General features: G+C 46.1%; 1 protein-coding gene across 2 annotated transcripts in view; it reads right to left on the minus strand.

Annotated features, from left to right (window-relative positions):
• Positions 1-16047, minus strand: part of LOC140480913 (alanine aminotransferase 2-like) — a 71891-nt gene that overhangs the window by 38332 nt on the left and 17512 nt on the right. For both annotated transcript variants that reach the window (XM_072576498.1, XM_072576497.1), the window contains 2 exons: positions 3790-3879; positions 1023-1131 (listed from right to left, as the gene is read on the minus strand). In XM_072576498.1, the coding sequence (XP_072432599.1) occupies positions 1023-1131; positions 3790-3879 (199 nt within the window). The remainder of the gene's footprint in view (positions 1-1022; positions 1132-3789; positions 3880-16047) is intronic.

A 16047-nucleotide genomic window follows, 5' to 3' on the forward strand; every position in this document is an offset into this window, starting at 1 on the left:
GGAAATGGGGATAGTGTGTAAATGCAGATGGGAGAAGAAGAACTGAAACAGAGTGACAAAGTTGAAAAGCAGCAGGGGAGCTTACAGAAGAGAGCGAGAAGAGAGAGAGAGAGACAGAAGAGAAAGAGAGACAGAGAGAGAGACAGAGAGAGTGTGAGAGACATAGACAGAGAGAGAGACATAGACAGAGAGAGAGACATAGACAGAGAGAGAGACATAGACAGAGAGAGGGAGAGAGAGACAGAGTGAGAGAGACAGAGACAGAGTGAGAGAGACAGAGACACAGAGAGAGAGAGACAGAGACACAGAGAGAGTGAGAGAGAGACAAAGACAGAGGGAGACAGAGAGACAGAGACAGAGAGAGAGAGAGCGAGGCAGAGAGAGAGAGAGAGAGAGAGAGAGTGTTGAGAAGGGAATGAGGGACAGAGGTAGATTGTAAATGTGTTAACAACGGAACAGCATCACCTCATTTCATACTTTTTATACTCCCATTGATATTAGCAGCTCCATGTTTCAGGTAAAATATTTCCGAGCCCTCCTCTAGATTTGAACAAGCAAGAAGGGAAGGCAATGGCCTAGTGGTATTATCACAGGACTGTCAATCTATACCCAGATAATGTTCTGGGGGTGGGCTTGAAACCTGCCAGAGCAGATAATGGAATTTGAATTTAATTTTAAAAATCTGGAATGAAGAATCTAATGGTAAACCATGAATCTATTGTCAATTGTTGGAAACACCCATCAGGGTCCTTTAGGGAAGGAAACTTCCATCCTCACCTGGTCTGGCCTACACATGACTCTAGACCCACAGCAATGTGGGTGACTCTTAGCTGCCCTCTGGGCAATTAGGGACGGGCAATAAATACTGGCCTAGCCAGTGACACCCTCATCCTGTGAATGAATAGAAAGAAAAGGTGGCCTTTGTGCCAGCTTCAAAAGTATCTCTGATTCCATGCAGTTCCATTGTTGGCTTTTAGTGAAGAGGAGAATGTGAGAGAAAGTCATTGAAAAATCAAGCTTACCAATAGAGTTTCCTCCACATGCATCTAAAATTCTCTTTGCTCTGCTTTTGGCATCTTCAGGCACACTGTGGTCACAGAGAAGGCTTGGATTTGTACAGATAGTGAGAACCTGGGAGACAGGAGACCTGCTTAATGCATCAACCAGGACAACAATAACACGCATTTACCGAAAACAAAATGCTGCAGATGCTGGAAATCTGAAATAAAAACACAAAGCTCGCTATGTAGTGAGCAGGTCTGGCAGCATCTGCGGAGAGAGATACTGAGTAAGTGTTTCTGGACAATGACCTTACACCTGAACTCAAAAATTAGAAATAGGTTGATTTTGCTAAAATGACAGGAGCAGCTTTACCTCCTGAACCAATCGAGTCAAGAATGAGAGAATCAGATGTGGAGAATGGACCACTGGTTTACCCAGCATGGGAACAGCTTGCTGATTGGATGGGCCTTTATTAACATGGAGATGTAGCAGGGGCAGTTAACTGACATCTGGAGTTCTCAGACCAGGCGGTTGCTATAGGAATGCAGCAGAGATCGATAGCTTTCATGATTGCTTTTTTTTGTGTCATGCTTGTGAAATTCCTTTACCCCCACGGCCCTGTGTTAATAAACTAGCCTCACACAGAGCCTGACAAAAACTTTAAACTGGTTTTGTCCTCGTAATTCTTAGCACTGTCTAGATTTCTGAATGAATGATTTCCAAAGTCAGAGACACAATTTACTTTCTTTGGAAGTAGAAACCAGGATGGAAGTCGGGCAACTGTTATGGTGCTAAAATACCAGAAGAGGATTGCAATTTGGAAAGATCAAGTGGCATACCCTTTTTTGAACTGGATAAGTGGGATGTTGCATGGTTGCTGGCTGGATCTGCATTTATTTCCCCATCTCTAATTGGCGTTAGCTGTAGACTCTTCCACTAATGAGTGTGCGGGGCAGCAGGTCAGTGAGATGCTGCCACACGACAGCCCTCAGATTGGTCATGCCACCATTTGTTACAGACTGGTGATAGGACTGGAGCCAGAGGGAGGTTGTGGCTGGGTGGTATTATCGCTGGACTGTTAACCCAGAGACTCAGGGAACCTCCTGGGGTCAGGGGTTTGAATCCCACCATGGCAGTTGCTGGAATTTGAATTCAATAAAAATCTGAAATTAAGAAACTAATGATGGCCATGTCAATTATGGAAAAACCCATCTGGGTCACTAATGTCCTTTAAAGGAAGGAAACTTCCCTGGTCTGGCCTACATGTGACTCCAGACCCACAGCAATGTGGGTAACTCTGAACTGCCCTCTGGGTAATTAGGGATGGGCAATAAATGCTGCCTAGCCAGCAACGTCCTCATCCCATGAATAAATTTTTAAAAATTCCAGAGCCAGCAAATAGTAAACATATTTCTCCCTTCTCTGGAGGGGAGTGAGAAGACCAAAAATTAGCAAAAGATTTAAAAAATGAATTCTAATTCCAGAAAATTGTAGTAGTGAAACTTGGGAGCCCTTTTCTTTTCTCAGCCAATGTTCACGTTAAGTGCATTCTAATAAATGGTTATTTTCTGTTCATGATGAAATGTGTTGTCCTGGATCATGGTCAGTGAGACAAATTGATCATCTCAGATAAAATAAAGAACAGTGGATGGTGGAACTCTGAAAACAGAAACAGAAATTGCTGGAGAAACTCAGCAGGTCTGGCAGCATCTGTGGAGAGAGAAACAGAGTTAACGTTTCAAGTCCAGCGACCCTTCTTCAGAACTGACAGCAATTAGAAAACAAAGGTATTTCCTCTGATAGCAGGGCAGGGGAGTGTGGGAGTGTGGGAAGGTGAGTGAGCAGATAGTTGGAGGTAGAGCCCAAACTGAGTGAGGTGAGTGAGAGAGACAGAGAGAGAGAGAGAGAGAGAGAGAGAGAGAGAGAGAGAGAGAGAGAGAGAGAGAGAGGGGGGGGGGGGAGGGAAACACAGAGAGAGAGAGAGAGAGAGAGAGACATAGGGAGAGAGAGAGACAGAGAGAGAGAGACAGAGAGAGAGAGAGAGAGACAGAGAGAGAGAGAGAGAGAGAGAGAGAGAGACATAGGGGGAGAGAGAGACAGAGAGACAGAGAGAGAGAGAGAGAGAGAGAGACAGAGAGAGACACAGAGAGAGAGACACACACAGAGACACAGAGAGAGAGAGAGAGACAGAGAGAGAGAGACAGAGAGAGAGACACAAAGAGAGAGAGACACACAGAGACACAGAGAGAGAGAGAGACAGACACAAAGAGAGAGAGACACACAGAGAGAGAGAGAGAGACAGAGAGAGAGAGAGAGAGAGAGAGAGAGACACACACAGAGAGTGAGAGAGAGAGAGAGAGAGAGACACAGAGAGTGAGAGAGAGAGAGAGAGACACAGAGAGAGAGAGAGAGAGAGAGAGAGAGAGAGAGAGACAGAGAGATTGTGACAGAGCAAGGAAAGAAGGCGGACAAAGGGATTATTGACTACAGACCAGGGGAAGGGGATAGCTGGGCTTTAACAGCAATGTTGGGTTGGCACCTGAGAGACCAATTGGTTACGTGGAAGTGAAAGGTCCCACCAACATCATCAGATTGAACAGAGTGAGAATTGGTTAGTGCTGGCTCAGAGATACCGTTGATTATACAGAATTGGACAGGAAAGTAAACCAACTGTGGAAACTGCAGAGCTTCTAAGTTCTGTGTGTTAACTTTTTTCTCCTGCTCTTAAATACCAGCCACTGTCTGCCCCTTAACCCAGCTTCCAGCCACCTATGAAAGATAACATACCTGTCGGATGAAGGTGATTGGCTTCTGTCCCATGGCATGTGCATCTCCGATATTCGCTTTGATAACCTCAGAGAAGGGTTTGCTCACACCCTGTGGGGGAGGACAGAGAAACAGTCTGAGTGAGTGAGTGAGTGAGTGAGTGAGAGAGAGAGAGATAGAGAATAGGAGAAAGAATGAGAGGTTGAGTGAGATTGCAATCAGAAAATCTTACTGTGCCTCCGATTCCCTTCCAATGTATTGTACATTCATGGTACCATCAACCAAGAGTTGGCTAGTCCTCTCATAGTGCAATAGTATGTTGCAGCCATTAACTCAGCTCCTGACTCCCCAGGGCCTGAGAAAGCAACACTTCAGGAAATGTACAATGGAGAATTCTACATCAATGTTTAAAATGGTGTTGTTGCACATGCAACACTGGAAACAAGAGGCAATGAAGGCGGCAAAGGATTACACAATTTGCTTGTGAATTTTCCATTTTTATTTTCATTACAAATTGTTTTGCGATTTAAAAGAGACTAAGTGAAGAGGGATGTCCCCGTCATTACTTTCTGCTGCGATGTGAATCCCAGGGTTTGTGCATGCCAGCAGCTTTTGGAAGCAGAAACCATTCATTGGATGGCAATCACTGTAGGTGCAGCTTCCCAGTGGCTCTGCAGCTCAGGGGGAAACACTGGTCTTCCTGAACCACTCCACTCCATCTGCTGTGGGTTGACATCCCTGAGGGATTCCAGGATTCTGACCTAGCTACAGGGAAGGAACTGGGTGGTGTGTGGTTCAGAGGGTGGTGTTCCCAAGTATCTGCTGCCCTTGTCCTTCTAGATGGAAGGGGTCGTGGGTTTGGAAGATGCTGTCTGAGGATCTTTGGTGAGTTTCTGCAGTGCACCTTGTAGATGGTACACACTGCTGCTACTGAGCATCGGTGGGGGAGGGAGGGGATGCAGCTGCTTTGGCCTGGACGTTCATACAGTCAGAGATGTACAACACAGAAACAGACCCTTCGGTCCAACCTGTCCATGCCGACCAGATATCCCAACCCAATCTAGTCCCACCTGCCAGCACCCAGCCCATATCCCTCCAAACCCTTCCTATTCATATACCCATCCAAATGCCTTTTAAATGTTGCAATTGTACCAGCCTCCACCACTTCCTCTGGCAGCTCATTCCATACACGTATCACCCTCTGAGTGAAAATGTTGCCCTGTAGGTCTCTTTTATATCTTTCCCCTCTCACCCTAAACCTATGCCCTCTAGTTCTGGACTCCCCCCAACTTGGATATAACCTTAAGAGGTACAGTTAGCAAGTTTGCAAATGACACCAAAATTGGAGGTGTAGTGGACAACAAAGAGGGTTACCTCAGATTACAACAGATCTGGACCAGATGGGCCAATGGGCTGAGAAGTGTCAGATGGAGTTTAATTTAAATAAATGCGAGGTGCTGTATTTTGGGAAAGCAAATCTTAGCAGGACTTATACACTTAATGGTAAGGTCCTATGGAGTGTTGCTGAACAGAGAGACCTTGGAGTGCAAGTTCATAGCTCCTTGAAAGTGGAGTCACAGGTAGATAGGATAGTGAAGAAGGCGTTTGGTATGCTTTCCTTTATTGGTCATAGTATCGTGTACAGGAGTTGGGAGATCATGTTGCGGCTGTACAGGACATTGGTTAGGCCACTGTTGGAATATTGCATGCAATTCTGGTCTCCGTCCTATCGGAAAGATGTTGTGAAACTTGAAAGGGTTCAGAAAAGATTTACAAGGATGTTGCCAGGGTTGGAGGTTTTGAGCTACAGGGAGAGGCTGAACAGGCTGGGGCTGTTTTCCCTGGAGTGTCGGAGACTGAGGGGTGACCTTATAGAGGTCTATAAACTCATGAGGGGCATGGATAGGATAAATCATTTATATAAATGACAACAAGTAGAGGACCCAGCACCGATCATTGTGGCACTCCACTGGTCACAGGCCTCCAGACTGAAAAACAACCCTCCACCACCACCCTCTGTCTTCTACCTTTGAACCAGTTTTGTATCCAAATGACTAGTTGTGTCAAGCTTCTTGTGTTGTTGGAGCTGGCCCTATCCAGGCAACTGGGGAGTATTCCATCACACTCCTGACTTGTACCTTGTGTTACGAAGTCAAAAGTGTGTATATTCACTTTTAGAGAGTGTGTTCTGAATATTGAAGTAAACTTGACGTGCAGGCTCAGCTGCTGAAATGGAAAGGCTGTTCCAAAATAGGTACGTGTAACAATTGGCTGTTAAATAGATAGGTGAAAGTGCAGACTGCACATGCTGGAGATCAGAGTCAAGATTAGAGTGGTGCTGGAAAAGCACAGCAGGTCTGGTAGCATCAGGCAGGAATGAGCATTCCTGGTGAAGGACTTTTGCCTGGAACATCAATTTTTCTGCTCCTCGGATGCTGCCTGCCCTGCTGTGCTTTTCCAGCACCACTCTAATCTTGACTGTTAAATGGATACCTGAGGTTTGGTTGCTGTTTTGACAACAACTCCAATTTAACCAAATACCTTAGAGTATGCCCAGGATACTAAAACCCAATTGAGTTTGAAATTATTGTTTTGACAACATTGGACCAATGAGGTAAAAACAATGACTGCAAATGCTGGAAACCAGATTCTGGATTAGTAGTGCTGGAAGAGCACAGCAGTTCAGGCAGCATCCAAGTAGCTTCGAAATCGATGTTTCGGGCAAAAGCACAGCAGGTCTGGTAGCATCAGGCAGGAATGAGCATTCCTGATGAAGGGCTTTTGCCCGAAACGTTGATTTCGAAGCTACTGGGATGCTGCCTGAACTGTTGTGCTCTTCCAGCACCACTAATCCAGAACATTGGACCAATGACAGGAAACCATGTTGGGGGGTATAAAAAACAGGAGCATTTTGAAAATTGGATAGAACAACTGCCGTTGAACCAGAGAGCTAACTGCCCATCTAAAATCTTGCTCTCAAAGAAATTAGAAGGAACTGTATATTAAAATGAATCTTTTCCTGTGAAACATACTGGCAGGAAAAAGAAAGAAGGTGGCTCAGAGGGACCAACAGATTGATGACAGCGGAGAAGACAGAGACTGTGTGGACTTGAGATTAAGTTAATATAATGTTTAATAAGTGTGTTATTGGAACATCATGTTAATAGGATTATGTTCAGTTAGGGGAAAGAATGTTCAGTTTGTTAATAGTTTTGTTTCATGTTCCGATAGGGAAATAAATTGTGATTTATCTCTTTCATTCCCTCTCACTTCTATCAGATTACAAGGCAAGGCCAGCTTTTCTGGGTGTTTGGTTTTAATTAGCCGAGAGATTTGACCTCCGTCTCGTAACATTTGTAGATGGTGGACAGGCTCTGGGAAGTCAGGAGGTGAGTCAATTGCTGAACTATTCACAGTGTCTGACCCGCTCTTGTACTCACTTTACTCTCCTGGCTAGTCTAGTTTCTGAGACACCCTCCAGGGAATTCTCCTACTGTCTCCTACAAACCTACCCTCAGTGGTCAGTGAACACACGGGGATTCCTATGGTTCCACGTGCTGCAAGATTGGTCTGATCAGAATCTCTAAACTAAGGCCCAGGTCGTTTGTTCTCTCTGTGATTTGATGCTGAAAGCCACCCTTGGGATCATGGCTATTCCGATTGGAGTATTCCTCATGGACACTGCACAGACTCATGGAAGCCCCTAAGTGGTCACACCTCCTTTCTGAAAAGGACCCAATCTAGTTCAAAATAAGATAGTGCTGGAAATGTGAAACAAAACAAAATTCTGGAGAAACTCAGGAGATCTGGGGAGAAAACCAGGGTTTAAAGTTTTCAAGTCCAGTGACCCTTCTTGTGTTTGGAAGGTCACTGACCTTGAAATGTTAACTTTGTCTCTCCTGTCACAAATACTGCCAGCTCTGATAGTCTCCCCAGAACTTTGCTTTTCTCTTGTTCCAACCTATGTCAGCTTACCCTGGAGGTTATAGGCCCAAATAACATAACGAGATACAAAATGAAGCAGAACAAGATAGCGAACAAAAACACATCCCTCCCTGATGCGGTCAATGCTTTTTATGCTCGGGTTGAGCAGAATGCCAGCTGTCCTGTGTCACCCAACTCAACAGCCCCAGATGCCCCTGTTTCCTCCAACGCTGCTGCAGATGTCAGATTGGTCTCCCTGAGAGTCAACCCAAGGGAAGTGACAGAGTCCCCGGCCATGCACTGAGATCCTGTAAGGACCTGTTGGCGGAGGTACTCACTGACATCATCAACCGCTCCCTCCTCCAAGCTGAAATCCCCCACCTGCTTCAAGAAGGCCACCATCATCTCAGTCCCAGACAAAGAACATGCAACGTGCATTAATGACTGCCACCCGGTGGATCTGACCTCTGTAACCAGGAAGTGCTTCGAGAGGCTGGTCATGGCCCACATCAACTCAAGCCTCCCAGCCTGCCTCGATCCGCTGTAATTTGCCTACCTGCATAACAGGTCCAAAACAGATACCATTTCCTTGGCCCTGCACTCATTCCTGGATCATCAGACCCCTGCTCATTGACTACAGCTCCACCTTCAACACCATTACCCCCTCCAGACTGATCTCAAAACTCTGCGACCTTGGTCTCAGCTCCACCCTCTACAACTGGATCCTCAGCTTCCTGACCGACTGCAATTGGTGAAGATAGACAACAGGATCTCCCCCACAATGACCCTCAACACTACAGCCCCCCAAGGATGGATTCTGAGCCCCTTACTGTACTCCCTGTACACCCACAATGCGTGGCTAAATCCCAAACAAACACCACCTCCAAGTTCACTAATGATATCACCATGGTAGGATAGATATCTAACAATGACGACTCAGAATACAGAAAGGAGATCCAGGGCTTGGTGACGCGGTGCAACAGGAACTACCCGTCTCTCACCGTCGGCAAAACTAAAGAACTGATCATTGACTTCAGGATGAAATGAGGACATACCTCCATCTACATCAACGGAGCGGAGGTTGAGAGGGTGGAGAGGGTCAAGTCCCTCAGAGTGACGGTAACTGACAACCCGACCTGGTCTTCCCACGTAGATGTGACGGTCAAGAAGGTACAACAACACCTCTTCCTCCTCGGGCAGCTCAGGAAATTCAGCGTGTCCACAAGGACCCTCACCAACCTCTCCAGGTACACCATTGAGAGCAGACTGTCCAGGTGGATAACAGCCTGGTACGGTAACTGCTCTGCCCAGGACTGTAAGAAACTAGAGAAGGTGGTGTGCACAGCCCAGACCATCACAGAGGCCAACCTTCCATCCATGGACTTCATTTACACGGCTCACTGCCACGGAAAGGCTACCAACATCATCAAAGACCCATCCCACCCTGGTAATGATCTCCTACACCCTCTTCCATCAGGCAGAAGGTACAGAAACCTGAACACACGCACCAACAGGTTCAGGAACAGCTTCTTCCTGGACTCTCTAGTCACCAATACTGACCTAGATAACATGGTCTCGCCTAGTGCACACCCTGTGCATTGTAACAGTATACCTCTGTCTCAGTCTCTGATCCATCCAGCCTTGTTTACTATGATCTGCCTGTACTGCTCACAAACAAAGCTCTTCACTGTATCTCGGTACACGTGACAATAAATCAATCAATTGATCGTAAACCTTTCATAGAGTCATCGAGATGTTCAGCTCGGAAACAGACCCTTTGGTCCAACTTGTCCATGCCGACCAGATATCCTAACCCAATCTAGTCCCACCTACAGCACTTGGCCCATATCCCTCCAAACCCTTCCTATTCATATACCCATCCAGCTGCCTTTTAAATGTTGTAATTGTACCAGCCTCCACCACATCCTCTGGCAGCTCATTCCACACACATACCACCCTCTGTGTGAAAAAGTTGCCCCTTAGGTCCCTTTTATATCTTTCCCCTCTCCCCCTAAACCTATGCCCTCTAGTTCTGGTCTCCCCCACCCCAGGGAAAAGACTTTGCCTATTCACCCTATCCATGCCCCTCATAATTTTATAAACCTCTATAAGGTCACCCCTCAGCCTCCGACGGTCCAGGGAAAACAGCCCCAGAGTATTCAGCCTCTCCCTGTAGCTCAAATCCACCAATCCTGGCAACATCCTTGTAAATCATTCAGCAACAGGTATAGCTTCTTCCCTCCATCCTAACGTCCGAAGTGGGGATGTTCGCTGACGATTGTACAACGTTCAGCACCATTCATGACTCCTCAGGTACAATATTCAAATGCACTGTGATCTGGATAATTTCCAGGCTTGGGCTGACAAGTGGCAAGAAACATTCCCACCACACAAATGCCAGATAATGACCACCTTCAAAAAGAGACAATCTAACCAACACCCCTTGGCATTCAATGATGTTACTATTAACATCCTGGGGATTACCATTGGCCAGAAATTTCAACATAAACGCAGTGGCTACAAGAGCAGGCCAAAGGCTAGGGATCCTGCGGTGAGTAACCCACCTCCTGACTCCCCAAAGCCTGTCCACCATCTAAAAGGCACAAGTCAGTTGCCTGGACGGGGGCAACTCCAACAACACTCAAGAAGCTCAACACCATCCAGAACAAAGCAGCCGCTTGATTGGCACCACATCCACAAGCAACCCCTCCCTCTCCCGCCGATGCTCGGTAGCAGCAGTGTGTACTACCCACAAGATGCACTGCAGAAATCCTCAGACAGCATCTTCTAAACCCACCGCCACTTCCATTTAGAAGGACAAGGGCAGCAGATACATGGGAACACCACCCCCTGCAAATTCCCTTCTGAGCCACTCCCCATCCTGACTTGGAAATATATTCCCATTCCTTCAGTGTCACTGGGTCAGAATCCTGGAATTCCCTCCCTCAGGGCATTGTGGGTCAACCCACAGCACATGGACTGCAGCGGTTCAGGAAGGCAGCTCACCCCCACCTTCTCAAGGGGGCAACTAGGGACGGGCAACAAAAACTGGGCCCAGCTAGTGACACCCAGCTCCCACAATTTAATAAGAAAACCTGCTAATCATCATTAATTGGTGCTTTCTCTATAGCCATGAGTTTGATTGGAAGTGATGTTGCCGATCAGTACTCTCCTTTCATGCAGAATAAAAGTGGATTTTCCCATGGAATTAATGTGCTTGCAAATATGTACTCTTTACGAGTCAAGATAAAAAAAAAACTGCAAAAAAATGTATCTCTTTTCATCAAAGTAAATTTGTTCTGACTCTGATCTAATTGTTAGTTTTTACTGGGCAGTAGTTCAGGGAGCTATGAGAGACTGACCAGGAAGACGAACCATGTCTAAGAGTCTTTTGGCAAGACCAAGGCCACAATCAACAAGCATTTCATCATTCTGTTCCAACTCAAGGATTGGTCAGTTTCGACTCCTCGTCCATTTAGTGCAAACGACAGGATTACTGAATTCCTGTAGCACTGAGCGAAATAGTAACTGGTGGACACTTATGTTAAAACACAACAACACACAAGGAACAGTGAGGGGTCACATAGAGGAGGCTGTCTATCTAACCCTGTGCTGTCCCTGTCCTGGGAGTGTTTGATGGGGGGACAGTGTAGAGGGAGCTTTACTCTGTATCTAACCCCGTGCTGTCCCTGTCCTGGGAGTGTTTGATGGGGACAGTGTAGAGGGAGCTTTACTCTGTATCTAACCCCGTGCTGTCCCTGTACTGGGAGTGTTTGTTGGGGACAGTGTAGAGGGAGCTTTACTCTGTATCTAACCCCATGCTGTCCCTGTCCTGGGAGTGTTTGATGGGGGGACAGTGTAGAGAGAACTTTACTCTGTATTTAACCCAGTGCTGTCCCTGTCCTGGGAATGTTTGATGGGGGGACAGTGTAGAGAGAACTTTACTCTGTATCTAACCCTCTGGCGTACTGGTTTGAGAGTTTTACTGTGCCTTAATTGTCTTATTAAAGTAGGGAGTGCTGAAGTTGAGCTGACAGTGAGGCCACATTGAAAATCCTACTCAAACATCCCCTGTCTTGCTCTCAATAATTTCAAGCATTGAAACGGACATTAATCCAGTGTTTCAGTCAGCGTGTGTGGTAACTGCATTTACTGATGGATGGTCCACTCTTACAGAAACTGTATATACCTGTCCACCTTGTTACCACAGAGACATTAAAATTCAGTCGTGTCAGTCAGCCAGCACAGGATAGGCAGCACATGCTGGCTTCAGTCAGCCACGGTCTAGGTTCAGTTCCTGGTTAGAGGCAGCTCACTCACATATGCCCTCAATAAGCAGTAATTCATGACGCTTTATTGGCAATGTCTGCAACATTCCTCAACCCCAGCACGGGGAACTATGACTGCACTATCTACTGCGTACAGGAACATGTCCTGGTTATAAACAACACCTTTGGAAGTCGAAAGCTAACAGAGAGGCTGCAGGATACGGAGAACGAGGCACCTACACAAGAGGTGAGCTAACAGCCACTACCTGACTCAGTGTTACACTGACATCACAGCGAGTTGTACATTAACATTATCCTGGAACATTCCCCCCCTCTCTCTCTCTCTCACACACACACTCTCAGTACAGGAATCCTGCCAAGTCATTAACACATTGACAACCTGGTTTTGAGTGAGCTCTGATTGCAATAAACAAAGCATTGCCACAACAACTGATGGCATTTAGAGTCAACCAGACCAACAACAAACCAGAGATCAGCCTGCAGGGAAACAGTGGGGCTAATTCACACAGCACAGAGAAAGCCCTTCAGCCCATCAAATCCGCACTGACATAATTATCACATAAGGCTCACTAATCCGGATTCCATTCCCTTGTCCCATATCCTTGGATGTTATGATATTTCAATCGCTAATGAAAATATTTGTTAAAGGCTGTACTGTTTCCAGCCTGCAATACCTTCCCAGGCAGTCGATTGGGATATCACTTTATCACAGTCCGTACGGAATAACAGGGCTGAATAGTCTCCTTTAGTAATGTATAATTCTAAGACAGAGAAAACCTAGAGGACAGGCTGAGAGGAAACAATAACTCATCTTTAAATGATTTTTGACTTTATTTGTGAGCTAACACATGGTGACCATGCAGCACTGTGTTCAGACAGGCCCAGGAGACTGGGACTGAGTGCAACAAGATTCAATCCAGAACGTGTGTAAGGGGACAGGAGCTGAGCGGGCTGGGGGAGGGGGGGTTCAGAAGCATGGTGATTACTGAGGATCTGTAGATATGACCACACACACACACACACACACACACACACACACGTGCACACACACGAACACACACGAGATCTGGAACCTGTGGCTATTTAACTGCAGTAATGATGTGGTTCCTTTGTCCTGGACGATATTTCTCCCCCGTCCAACATCACCACAGTGGATTAGCTGTTCAGTGTTGTGGGATCTTGCTGTGTGCAAATTAGCTATCGTATTCCCTACATTCCAATAGTGAATAAACTTCAAGGGGCAATATTTAAAAGGCATTTGGACAAATACTGGATAGGAAAGGATTAGAAGGATATGGGCCAAGAGCAGGGAAATGGGGTTAGTGCGGACGGATATTTTGGTCAGCATGGACCAGTTTGGGCCTAAGGGCCTATCTCTGTAGGGCTCTGTGACTCTACGACTTCAAACAGTATCTTATTGGCTGCAGAATGGTTTCCAATGTCCTGAGGAGCTGAAAGATCTCAATAAAGTTCTTTGATTCTGAAAGATTTACACTTTCATTACAGCCGTGATTAGGGATTTGTTCATCCAGAGTTTCTCTGGCTGTAGATGTGACTGCAGGATGGTAGGTTGCCTCTCTGGTGACAGGGTCAGGGCCGGCTGCAGGACACTCTCCTGTGGGAGACAAGGTCATTCGGAGGTCATGGTCCACATCAGTACCAACGTCGATAAGAGGAGTTGGGAGCTAGGTAGAAAGTTAGCAAGCAAGCCCACAAATGTAGTAATTGCCAGATTACACCCAGTGACGCAAGTGAGTACAGAAAATAGCAGCATAAGGCAGAGGAACAGTAGAGCTGTAAGGAGGGCTTTAAAACCTCAGGACCCTGAGACTGGCACCTTACAAGCCAGACAGGTTACACCTGAACAGAACTGGGACTGGGGTCAATAGACAATAAACAATAGGTGCAGGAGTAGGCCATTCTGCCCTTCGAGCCTGCACCACCATTCAACATGATCATGGCTGATCATCCTCAATCAGTATCCTGTTCCTGCCTTATCTCCATAACCCTTGATTCCACTATCCTTGAGAGCTCTATCCAACTCTTTCTTAAATGAATCCAGAGACTGGGCCTCCACTGCCCTCTGGGGCAAAGCATTCCACACAGTCACCACTCTCTGGGTGAAGAAGTTTCTCCTCATCTCTGTCCTAAATGGTCTACCCCGTATTTTTAAGCTGTGTCCTCTGGTTCGGCACTCACCCATCAGCAGAAACATGTTTCCTGCCTCCAGAGTGTCCAATCCTTTAATAATCTTATACATCTCAATCAGATTCCCTCTCAATCTTCTAAACTCAAGGGTATACAAGCCCAGTCGCTCCAGTCTTTCAGTGTAAGGTAATCCCGCCATTCCAGGAGTTGACCTCGTGAACCTACGCTGCACTCCCTCAATAGCCAGAATGTCTTTCCTCAAATTTGGAGACCAGAACTGCACACAGTACTCCAGGTGTGGTCTCACCAGGGCCCTGTACAGCTGCAGAAGAACCTCTTTGCTTCTATACTCAATTCCTCTTGTTATGAAGGCCAGCATGCTATTAGCCTTCTTCACTACCTGCTGTACCTGCATGTTTACCTTCATTGACCGGTGGACAAGAACACCCAGATCTCTCTGTACTGCCCCTTTACCTAAATTGATTCCATTTAGGTAGTAATCTGCCTTCCAGTTCTTGCCACCAAAGTGGATAACCATACATTTATCCACATTAAACTGCATTTGCCATGCATCTGACCACTCACCTAACCTGTCCAGGTCACCCTGTAATCTCCTAACATCCTCCTCACATTTCACCCTGCCACCCAGCTTAGTATCATCAGCAAATTTGCTAATGTTATTGCTGATACCATCTTCTATATCATTAATATATATTGTAAAAAGCTGCGGTCCCAGCACTGATCCCTGCAGTACCCCACTGGTCACTGCCTGCCATTCCGAAAGGGAGCCGTTTATCACTACTCTTTGTTTCGTGTCAGAGTCTCTTGGGGTATTTGTCTCATACTATTGCAGAGAGTTTAAAATAACTGAGCAAGGTCTTAAGAATCAGGGCAAGATATTAAACAGGGTGCACAAAATACAGGGAGATGCAGGCAGCTGAAGGATAGAGAACTAATTAATAAGTAGAGTTAGAGAAAGGGAGAGGGTAATAAAGTATCAATCCAGGTTCTACTGTCTGTGTGTAAATATACAGAATGCAGTAAATAAAGTTGGGGAGTTACAGGCACAGATTTCCTTGGGGAAACATGATGTTGTGGTGATAACACACTTGGCAGAAGGAACAGCAAGTCTGGGTATGAAACATTCCTGATTACAAGGCTTTCAGGAAAGGAAGATGGACAGCAGTAAGTTGAGGGGTGTGTAAGTTAGGATGATGTTAGATCAAGATAAATGCTTGGCACAACATCGTGGGCCGAAGGGCCAGTACTGTGCTGTACTGTTCTACGTTCTATGGTCTTGGTTAACAGAGAAACAGGATATTTCAGAATGTCCAAGGACGGAATCCTTTTGACTTGAGCTAAGGAACAAAAAGGTGCAATGACATTGCTCATTGTAGTCTCTAGATTAGTGGAAAAGATGTAAGAAACTAATCTGCAAGGAAATTTCAGAGAGGTGCAAGCATTATAGGCTAATTATAAAGGGCTTCAATTTCCCAAAAATATATATTGGGATAGTGGTAGGGATAGTGGGATTATGAATTACGTCTCCTAAATCCCCTTGTGCTTCAGATTGCCAAAACTTTTTCCCATCCAGAAAATTAGGAGAAAGTGAGGACTGCAGATGCTGGAGATCAGAGCTGAAAAAGTGTTGCTGGAAAATGCGCAGCAGGTCAGACGGCATCCGAGGAGCAGGAGAATCGACGTATCGGGCAGAAGGGCTTATGCCCAGAACGTTGATTCTCCTGCTCCTTTGATGCTGCCTGACCTGCTGCGCTTTTCCAGCAACACATTTTTAACCACCCAGAAAATTGTCTTCACCTCTATTCTTCCAACCAAAGTGCATAACCTCACATTTTGCCATTTCTTTGTCCAGTTTCTGAGCATGTCCAAGAACCAGATTTACAGTGGTGTGCTAAAG

This window comes from Chiloscyllium punctatum, chromosome 8 (assembly GCF_047496795.1).
Source record: "Chiloscyllium punctatum isolate Juve2018m chromosome 8, sChiPun1.3, whole genome shotgun sequence".
NCBI classification, from domain to species: Eukaryota; Metazoa; Chordata; class Chondrichthyes; order Orectolobiformes; family Hemiscylliidae; genus Chiloscyllium; species Chiloscyllium punctatum.